The 10,875-nt window shown below is 41.9% G+C and overlaps 2 protein-coding genes across 2 annotated transcripts; both read left to right on the forward strand.

The window, feature by feature from the left end:
- The first annotated feature begins 1,098 nt into the window (after positions 1 to 1,098).
- Positions 1,099 to 5,059, forward strand: LOC121558183 (dehydrogenase/reductase SDR family member 13-like). The gene is made up of 5 exons (XM_041871680.2): positions 1,099 to 1,318; positions 1,478 to 1,596; positions 1,740 to 1,863; positions 2,308 to 2,634; positions 4,408 to 5,059. Exons 1-5 carry the CDS (start codon positions 1,192 to 1,194, stop codon positions 4,668 to 4,670), a joined length of 960 nt encoding a protein of 319 aa, XP_041727614.1. The 5' UTR covers positions 1,099 to 1,191; the 3' UTR covers positions 4,671 to 5,059.
- Positions 5,060 to 5,205: 146 nt separating this feature from the next.
- Positions 5,206 to 10,875, forward strand: LOC121558193 (dehydrogenase/reductase SDR family member 13). Its single transcript, XM_041871687.2, has 5 exons — positions 5,206 to 5,413; positions 6,571 to 6,689; positions 6,872 to 6,995; positions 8,874 to 9,200; positions 9,643 to 10,875. Exons 1-5 carry the CDS (start codon positions 5,293 to 5,295, stop codon positions 9,900 to 9,902), a joined length of 951 nt encoding a protein of 316 aa, XP_041727621.2. The 5' UTR covers positions 5,206 to 5,292; the 3' UTR covers positions 9,903 to 10,875.

Here is a 10,875-nt window from a genome sequence, read left to right on the forward strand (position 1 = left end):
GTTGAGTTGATGCCAAAGAGCTCGATTTTGGTCTCATCTGACTACAACACTTTCACCCAGTTCTCCTCTGAATCATTCAGATGTTCATTGGCAAACTTCAGACGGCCCTGTATATGTGCTTTCTTGAGCAGGGGGACCTTGCGGGCGCTGCAGGATTTCAGTCCTTCACGGCGTAGTGTGTTACCAATTGTTTTCTTGGTGACTATGGTCCCAGCTGCCTTGAGATCATTGACAAGATCCTCCCGTGAGATCCTCCCGTGAGATCCTCACGAGGTGAGATCTTGCATGGAGCCCCAGGCCAAGGGAGATTGACAGTTATTTTTGTTTCTTCCATTTGTGAATAATCGCACCAACTGTTGTCACCTTCTCACCAAGCTGCTTGGCGATGGTCTTGTAGCCCATTCCAGCCTTGTGTAGGTCTACAATCTTGTCCCTGACATCCTTGGAGAGCTCTTTGGTCTTGGCCATGGATGGGGGAGAGTTTGGAATCTGATTGATTGATTGCTTCTGTGGACAGGTGTCTTTTATACAGGTAACAAACTGAGATTAGGAGCACTTCCTTTAAGAGTGTGCTCCTAATCTCAGCTCGTTGCCTGTATAAAAGACACCTGGGAGCCAGAAATCTTTCTGATTGAGAGGGGGTCAAATACTTATTTCCCTCATTAAAATGCAAATTAATTTATAAAATGTTTGACATGCGTTGTTCTGGATTTAGTTGTTATTCTGTCTCTCACTGTTCAAATAAACCTACCATTATAATTATAGACTGATCATTTCTTTGTCAGTGGGCAAACGTACAAAATCAGCAGGGGATCAAATACTTTTTTCCCTCACTGTATGTGTTATTTCATAGTTTTGATGTCTTCACTATTATTCTACAATGTAGAAAATAGTAAAAATAAAGAAAAACCCTTGAATGAATAGGTGTGTCCAAACTTTTTTTTTAACTGGTACTGTAGGTCTAATGGTAAAACAAATTTTCTCGGATTTGACTATTTTAACTGTTCCATGGGCCATGCCCTGAGAGAGTAGAGACTCCGGTTTATCCAGTTGCGCAATCACCACATAAACTCAAACCATTGTGTAGCTGATAAGGTGTGTGTTATATTTTCACAGGAGCTCTCCCATGAGTACAAATTAGCTTGCACACGCTCTTGAAAGCAAAGATGTTTTCACACAGGAGAGACAAGGATGTCTACCTTTTTGCTTGTTGTCGGTGTGGTAGTCGGGATTGCATTTATTTACCACAGTGTTGTCGTTAAAGGAAAGAGTTGCAAAAGTAAAGCAAAACTGCATGGGAGAACTGTCATCATAACTGGTAAGTGCTTTTTCATTCCTATTTCATTACTGTTGGAATTTAAAGACCAAAGACGAAAATAGCATGTTTTCTGCTCTTCCCACCTGCCTAAATTAAAAAGAGTAATATCATTATTCACCCTCACATGTAAGATTGTTCTTTAATAATTTTTTACACCAGGAAGTAACACAGGCATAGGGAAGATGACGGCACTAGATCTGGCCAAGAGAGGTGCCAGGGTCATCCTGGCCTGCCGCAGTAAACAGAGAGCAGAAGCCGCGCTCGCTGACATCAAGAGGGTGAGAGGAGATTCACCATATAATAATAATTGACAGTAGGTTATGGCTAGTCACATTTTGTTTTTCTGCAGCGGTTTTAGGATTTCTCAATTATAATTTGTGTGTATGAAAATAGTACAGTAACATAGAAATGTTTCCTGTAGGAGAGTGGGAGCAATGAGGTGGTGTTCATGCATCTGGATCTGGGGAGTCTGAAGTCTGTTCGCTCCTTTGCTGAACATTTCCTAAAGACTGAGCCCAGATTGGACCTGCTCATCAACAATGCAGGTGTGACTTGTACTAGTTGTTTGCAGCAGCGCTACGACCTTCTTTCAATACACGCAACCTTATACGACACTATAATGACATGACATTTCATTTAGTCATGTACAGACTTTTCCAGAGGGACTTGAAGTTAGTGCTTAGTGAAGTTTCACAAGAGCCTGTGTACAGAGATTGAACATGTCACAGAGATTGAACATGTCACAGAGATTGAACATGTCACAGAGATTGAACAGGTGTTGTAGGCTACACATTATGCTCAAGCCAAAAGAGCTTGCTGGACTGCTGTCTCAACTACCCAAGCCCACCAACCATGGCACATGTAACACCCGTCCAATATTACCCATGTAATATCCCAATTCTGACACCAGTGTATAAATTTTGGAAGTGAGGCAGCTGGTATCATTTTTGGAAACCAAAATGTAAATAGTTACTTCCCCTTTGTCTCAGGTATTTACATGCCAGGCACCACAGAGGACGGCTTGGGGATGATGTTTGGTGTCAACCACATCGGTCACTTCCTGTTGACCAACCTGCTTCTGGACCGTTTGAATAAGTGTGGTCCGAGTCGAGTGGTCAACGTGGCGTCCGTGGGTCATAACTTCGGCACCATTGACTTCAACTGTTTGAACACTCACAAGGAGGTGGGAGTTGGTGATTCATTCATGGATGTCTTCAACACCTACTGCAACAGCAAGCTGTGTAATGTTCTTTTCACCCATGAGCTGGCCAAGAGACTGCAGGGCACAAAAGTTACCTGCTACACCCTCCACCCAGGTCCGTACACTACACCTCAGTATGTATGAAAGCTTGTGCCCAAGTATAGATTAGGACTTGTCCTTTATTGATCAGTTGAAATGCAGTATTTATTTTGCATCCCCAGGTGGCTGAATAGTACAGTGGGGAAAAAAAGTATTTAGTCAGCCACCAATTGTGCAAGTTCTCCCACTTAAAAAGATGAGAGAGGCCTGTAATTTTCATCATAGGTACACGTCAACTATGACAGACAAAATGAGAAAAAAAATTCCAGAAAATCACATTGTTGGATTTCTAATGAATTTATTTGCAAATTATGGCGGAAAATAAGTATTTGGTCAATAACAAAAGTTTCTCAATACTTTGTTATATACCCTTTGTTGGCAATGACACAGGTCAAACATTTTCTGTAAGTCTTCACAAGGTTTTCACACACTGTTGCTGGTATTTATGCCCATTCCTCCATGCAGATCTCCTCTAGAGCAGTGATGTTTTGGGGCTGTCGCTGGGCAACACAGACTTTCAACTCCCTCCAAACATTTTCTATGGGGTTGAGATCTGGAGACTGGCTAGGCCACTCCAGGACCTTGAAATGCTTCTTACGAAGCCACTCCTTCGTTGCCCGGGGGGGGTGTTTGAGATCATTGTCATGCTGAAAGACCCAGCCACGTTTCATCTTCAATGCCCTTGCTGATGGAAGGAGGCTTTCACTCAAAATCTCACGATACATGGCCCCATTCATTCTTTCCTTTACACGGATCAGTCGTCCTGGTCCCTTTGCAGAGAAACAGCCCCAAAGCATGATGTTTCCACCCCCATGCTTCACAGTAGGTATGGTGTTCTTTGGATGCAACTCAGCATTCTTTGTCCTCCAAACACGACAAGTTGAGTTTTTACCAAAAAGTTATATTTTGGTTTCATCTGACCATATGACATTCTCCCAATCCTCTTCTGGATCATCCAAATGCACTCTAGCAAACTTCAGACGGGCCTGGACATGTACTGGCTTAAGCAGGGGGACACGTCTGGCACTGCAGGATTTGAGTCCCTGGCGGCGTAGTGTGTTACTGATGGTAGGCTTTGTTACTTTGGTCCCAGCTCTCTGCAGGTCATTCACTAGGTCCCCCCCGTGTGGTTCTGGGATTTTTGCTCACCGTTCTTGTGATCATTTTGACCCCACGGGGTGAGATCTTGCGTGGAGCCCCAGATCGAGGGAGATTATCAGTGGTCTTGTATGTCTTCCATTTCCTAATAATTGCTCCCACAGTTGATTTCTTCAAACCAAGCTGCTTACCTATTGCAGATTCAGTCTTCCCAGCCTGGTGCAGGTCTACAATTTTGTTTCTGGTGTCCTTTGACAGCTCTTTGGTCTTGGCCATAGTGGAGTTTGGAGTGTGACTGTTTGAGGTTGTGGACAGGTGTCTTTTATACTGATAACAAGTTCAAACTGGTGCCATTAATACAGGTAACGAGTGGAGGACAGAGGAGCCTCTTAAAGAAGAAGTTACAGGTCTGTGAGAGCCAGAAATCTTGCTTGTTTGTAGGTGACCAAATACTTATTTTCCACCATAATTTGCAAATAAATTCATAAAAAATCATTTTCTGGATTTTTTTTCTCAATTTGTCTGTCATAGTTGACGTGTACCTATGATGAAAATTACAGGCCTCTCTCATCTTTTTAAGTGGGAGTACTTGCACAATTGGTGGCTGACTAAATACTTTTTCCCCCCACTGTAAATGTATAAGCATGCAAAGTTTTAACCTACAGGGGCGTGTGTTTATTTTGTTTTTCAGGAGCAATCAACTCTGAGCTGGCTCGCGACATCAACAAGGTGGCCATGATGCTGATGAAGCCTTTTTTCATGTTCTTCTTCAAGGACACTGTGGCGGGGTCTCAGACCACCCTGCACTGTGCCCTGCAGGAGGGCCTGGAGCACCTCTCTGGACGCTACTTCTCCAACTGTAAAGTCAGGAACCTCTATCCTAAGGCCAGAGACGACGCAGTGGCCAAGAAGCTATGGGAAGTCAGTGAGAGTCTGAGTGGGCTATCATCTTAAGAAACTCACTCTGACTCAGCAGTTTTAACTGGACTGCAAGCTACTAACCAATATGCTGTGTTCTTTCAAAATGAAACCGTAATTTTTTGGATTATGATTTTTTAAAATGTACATACATAGAAATATATGGATGAAGCGCTTGCTTTTTCTTACCTAACATTGATTTATGGGACATTTAATTAGGGACATGTTTTTATTTATATTTCTTACAAAACAGTAAATTAACCTAAACTATTAATAATTTGTTTGCTCTTGATTGTTTTATGATGGCTCAAACTGTACTATTCATAGCTTCTGCCTAAGTATCCTCCTAACTATTTGTCATCCTAAATTAGAATTGAAAGGCAGCACTCATGCCTGCCCTGCAGAAAGAAAGAGAGAGCGAGATGAGCATGGAAGCTTCAGTAGAAGAATCCAAATAAAGCAAAGAAGGAAGTAAAACTACAATTTGCCTGTGCAGTCCAAGGGGGTGTGGTTTAAGCTTTCTCGGAAATCAACAGAAAGTAGAGCTCTTTGCTCAATAGAGTAACCATGAGAATAACTGCGCAGTAAGGAATTCTGGCGTGAGCAGTGTGTTCTATGGATTCTCTTTACTGAGTGCTGCACAGGATCAGAAAGCTCAATGGCTGTGTTTCTTCTTTTGGCTGGAGTGGTAGCCTATATGATTTTTCATAATATCTTTGTCAAAGGGGCAATATGCAAGAGCAATGTGAAACTGCATGGGAAAACTGTCATTGTAACAGGTGAGCCTGTTTTTGTCAATGATTCCTGTGTTTCCCCTCATTGACACAGGAGGAAAGTTCATGGCACTGTTATGTAATAATGTTGAGTAGATTTAATGTTCTTTGCCTATACATAATTTAATCTATATAGCATTCTTAAATTCATTTGACTTTGTATATTATTATTTTTTTTTAACGATTTCCCTGGTTGTAAAACTCAACAAATCACTCTTTCTGCTGCAAGCTGAAGGGGAGACCGGGGGCAATTGTAACAACTTGAATTTCTCCAAACAGAAACAAACTAGAGTGATGGAACTCTCTCAGTACATGCCCATTTAGGTGCTCTCGCTGCTTGAAGAGTTTCAGGCAAATATCTCACTATTTTTTAGGGGTAACGTTTTTTTTCTTCCACCAACTGTATTTTTCTTGTAGTGTCCTGAGCAGTAATGTCCAAGAATTCAAACTAGCATAATTATCTGTTAGATAAACATTGACATGATTGACGTGTCACAATTGTTGTCGCTTGCTAGGCACATGAGGTTTTGTGTAACGGCTGCTGGGTTGGGGGCAATTGTAACGCAGTGTTAAAATGAACATGATCCAAGCAGCCAAATGATGAAGAAAAAAAAAAGTTATTTAACTTTAGGATTTTATGAATTATACAAAACTAACATTAAATAGCCTTGGGGTCCTGTAGAGTGTTAAATATGTCGTAAACAGATATAATTTGGGCACAATCAGATGTTTTGAGAGGAACCGAATGGCCATCCACAAACGGGTGTTACTGTAAATATTGGTTATGTACTTCATTACATACTGTATGTCTATTATAATGTAATAATTAATAAACATTAATGCATTTGAAGTTAATATAATTATTTGGTTTATTTTTTAGGTGTTACATTTCTCCCTAGCTACTGTTACAATTGCCCCTGGCACGGGGGCAAATGTAACGTCCGGACTTTGCAGATTAAAATCAATATTGTAATCCGACCGTTTTATGTACAGACCTATAAATGGTATGAATGATTAGGAGACTGATGTAAGTTCTTATATAAAAACATTACTGCCATAGTTCAAGTAGTCTCTGAGCAATAGAGTAAAATAAAAAATAAAAAAATGCAATTGCCCCCGGTCTCCCCTACATTGCATTAATCATACTAATACTAATTCTCCAGGAAGTAACACAGGCATAGGGAAGATGACGGCACTAGATCTGGCCAGGAGAGGTGCCAGGGTCATCCTGGCCTGCCGCAGCAAACAGAGAGCAGAGGCCGCCCTCGCTGACATCAAGAGGGTGAGGAGAGGTTCAACAATCTCTGACCTACTTTACATTCGCAGATTTTGTTATTACTTCACAACCCTCATAAATCGCAGTGAAAAGAGGCATTTTGGAAAATGCTAGATCTATGAATGGCTGGGCATCAATTGTTTAATGAAATTGGGACAGAGTAACAAAGAAATGCGTGTGTCCTGTAGGAGAGTGGGAGCAATGAGGTGGTCTTCATGCATTTGGATCTGGGGAGTCTGAAGTCTGTTCGGTCCTTTGCTAAAACCTTCCTAAAGACTGAGCCCAGATTGGACCTGCTCATCAACAATGCAGGTAAAGGAGGCTTGAGGTGGTGTTGTTGGACCACTCTCTCTCTCTGGGTGTATCTCGATAGTCCTAAAAGGCTTCCTTTCCCTCTACCCTCTCCTTTATTTGCACTGACATGACAGGTGAAACCAATAAACCTGTCCAGTTCCTTTGCATCAATGCAGGATGAAGGAAAGGCTGTGAGGAGATTAGGCTACTTAAGACTATTATAGTGAGGGAAAAAAGTATTTGATCCCCTGCTGATTTTGTACGTTTGCCCACTGACAAAGAAATGATCAGTCTATAATTTTAATGGTAGGTTTATTTGAACAGTGAGAGACAGAATAACAACAACAAAATCCAGAAAAACGTATGTCAAAAATGTTATAAATTGATTTGCATTTTAATGAGGGAAATAAGTATTTGACCCCTCTGCAAAACATTACTTAGTACTTGGTGGCAAAACCCTTGTTGGCAATCACAGAGGTCAGGCGTTTCTTGTAGTTGGCCACCAGGTTTGCACACATCTCAGGAGGGATTTTGTCCCACTCCTCTTTGCAGATCTTCTCCAAGTCATTAAGGTTTCGAGGCTGACGTTTGGCAACTCGAACCTTCAGCTCCCTCCACAGATTTTCTATGGGATTAAGGTCTGGAGACTGGCTAGGCCACTCCAGGACCTTAATGTGCTTCTTCTTGAGCCACTCCTTTGTTGCCTTGGCCGTGTGTTTTGGGTCATTGTCATGCTGGTATACCCATCCACGACCCATTTTCAATGCCCTGGCTGAGGGAAGGAGGTTCTCACCCAAGATTTGACGGTACATGGCCCCGTCCATTGTCCCTTTGATGCGGTGAAGTTGTCCTGTCCCCTTAGCAGAAAAACACCCCCAAAGCATAATGTTTCCACCTCCATGTTTGACGGTGGGGATGGTGTTCTTGGGGTCATAGGCAGCATTCCTCCTCCTCCAAACACGGCGAGTTGAGTTGATGCCAAAGAGCTCCATTTTGGTCTCATCTGACGACAACACTTTCACCTCTGAATCATTCAGATGTTCATTAGCAAACTTCAGAAGGGCCTGTATATGTGCTTTCTTGAGCAGGGGGACCATGCGGGCGCTGCAGGATTTCAGTCCTTCACGGCGTAGTGTGTTACCAATTGTTTTCTTGGTGACTATGGTCCCAGCTGCCTTGAGATCACTGACAAGATCCTCCCGTGTAGTTCTGGGCTGATTCCTCACCGTTCTCATGATCATTGCAACTCCATGAGGTGAGATATTGCATGGAGCCCCAGGCCGAGGGAGACAGTTCTTTTGTGTTTCTTCCATTTGCGAATAATCGCACCAACTGTTGTCACCTTCTCACCAAGCTGCTTGGCGATGGTCTTGTAGCCCATTCCAGCCTTGTGTAGGTCTACAATCTTGTCCCTGACATCCTTGTAGAGCTCTTTGGTCTTGGCCATGGTGGAGAGTTTGGAATCTGATTGATTGATTGCTTCTGTGGACAGGTGTCTTTTATACAGGTAACAAACTGAGATTAGGAGCACTTCCTTTAAGAGTGTGCTCCTAATCTCAGCTCGTTACCTGTATAAAAGACACCTGGGAGCCAGAAATCTTTCTGATTGAGAGGGGGTCAAATACTTATTTCCCTCATTAAAATGCAAATCAATTTATAACATTTTTGACATGCGTTTTTCTGGATTTTTTTGTTGTTATTCTGTCTCTCACTGTTCAAATAAACCTACCATTAAAATTATAGACTGATCATTCCTTTGTCAGTGGGCAAATGTACAAAATCAGCAGGGGATCAAATACTTTTTTCCCTCACTGTAAGATGCACCCTGAACACCCATCAACCTCCCATAGAAGTGATTGTGGATGAGTGATTGCTCGTTTCCATGTTTCCTCTCAGGTATTTACATGCAGGGCACCACAGAAGACGGCTTGGGGATGATGTTTGGTGTCAACTACATCGGTCACTTCCTGTTGACCATCCTGCTTCTGGACCGTCTGAAGGACTGCGGTCCGAGTCGAGTGGTCAACGTGGCGTCCTTGGGTCATAATTTTGGCAAAATTGATTTCAACTGCTTGAGCACTCACAAGGAGTTAGGTGTTGGCAAGTCTGCCACGGATGTCTTTAACATCTACTGCAACAGCAAGCTGTGTAATGTTCTCTTCACGCATGAGCTGGCCAAGAGACTGAAGGACACAAACGTTACCTGCTACAGCCTCCACCCTGGTCAGTGCTGCCAAGTCAGGCATCCAATTTAATTTGACTGTATAAAATGTTTGAATGTAATGGTATCTGCAGCTTTCAAGTTGGTTCTACCTAGGTTGAATGTAAAATATAATAAAATTCCTAATGTTCCAGTCAAAGCTCTTCTCTGTCCTGGCACCCCAATGGTGGAACAATCTTCCCCCTCTTCTCTGTCCTGGCACCCCAATGGTGGAACAAGCTTCCCCTAATGTCAGGACAGCGGAGTCCCTGGCCATCTTCCGTCAACGTCTAAAAACCTACCTCTTTAAGCGATATGTTATTGTCTCACCTAGCTATCTTAAGATGAATGCACTAATGCAAGTTGCTTTGGATAAGAGTGTCTACTAAATGACTGAAATATAATTTAAAAAAATGTTTTATGGATGGATAACTCAACTCTAGTCCTTGTGTCTTTTTCTCCTAGGTATAATCGAAACTGAGCTGGGCCGTTACGCCAACTCTGTATTATTAATGCTGTTGAAGCCCTTCTCCATGTTGTTCTTCAAGAACACTGTGGCGGGGTCTCAGACCACCCTGCACTGTGCCCTGCAGGAGGGCCTGGAGCCCCTCTCTGGACGCTACTTCTCTAACTGTACAGTCAGGAACCTCTATCCTAAGGCCAGAGATGACGCTGTGGCCAAGAAGCTATGGGAAGTCAGTGAGAATCTGTGTGGACTCCCGTGAAAGCCTCCCCCTGTGACTCAAGCTCTCCTCAGTGTGCAAGATGATTTTTGCGTGGACTTGCCCTTTAAATCAACCAACAGTGTCAAAGACATTCTAAAAGTGCTTACTCATGTGTGATTAGTATATAGGACTGATCTTGTGCATTAACTTCTAAGTTCTTACCACACGTTACTAAGGGTGTTCCACTCTGCCCTAGTAGATATCATATCTGGAACATAATTAAAGGACCCACCCAAAACTGTGCATGTTGGAATCAATTCAATCATGAAGTGGCAAACAGGATGAAGAAGCATAGGCTTACTGGGCAATTCAAGACTGATGGGAAAAAGTACATGTTCCTCAATGGGGCTGTTGTGCATTCATTGGTTGTATAATAATTGTGCCAGCACTGAACAGTGCATCCATTCATATTTTAGATAATGTAATCTCGTGGTTATAGATCATGTGGATATGGCAGTGGAGCTGATGCGGTTTGTTGCCTTGATCATGTTGATTGGAATAAAAAACCAGGGGTGGAAAGAGTACTAAAATATCTTACTCAAGTAGAAGTACTGTTAATTTAATACAATTTTACTCAAGTAGAAGTCAAATGAATGGTGTAAAAAAACTACTCAAGTAAAATGTAGCTAATTTAAAAAGTACCTCTGAATACATTTAATTGAGTTACTTTTAAAATATAAACATTGACCTTGATAATTAGCTGATTTTGCTCAAATTACCTGAACGTTGTGACACGATATTTTCCATGCATTCAATTGAAAAAGAAAGAGGCAATGAATGAAAGTATTTTATGAGTTATAACAAGGCACATCTGTATGTAAAATTATTAACATTTGAAAACAAACATTCAAAGCAATTAAAATGTATAGATTTTTTTTTTTTACGATACAAAATAAAGTGCATAAGCAATAAAGTTGCCAGACTTCTATATACTTCAGACTCTAGAAATAAACATGTCTTCTTTTTTCAACCA

The sequence above is a fragment of the Coregonus clupeaformis genome, chromosome 5 (assembly GCF_020615455.1).
Source record: "Coregonus clupeaformis isolate EN_2021a chromosome 5, ASM2061545v1, whole genome shotgun sequence".
Lineage (NCBI taxonomy): Eukaryota > Metazoa > Chordata > Actinopteri > Salmoniformes > Salmonidae > Coregonus > Coregonus clupeaformis.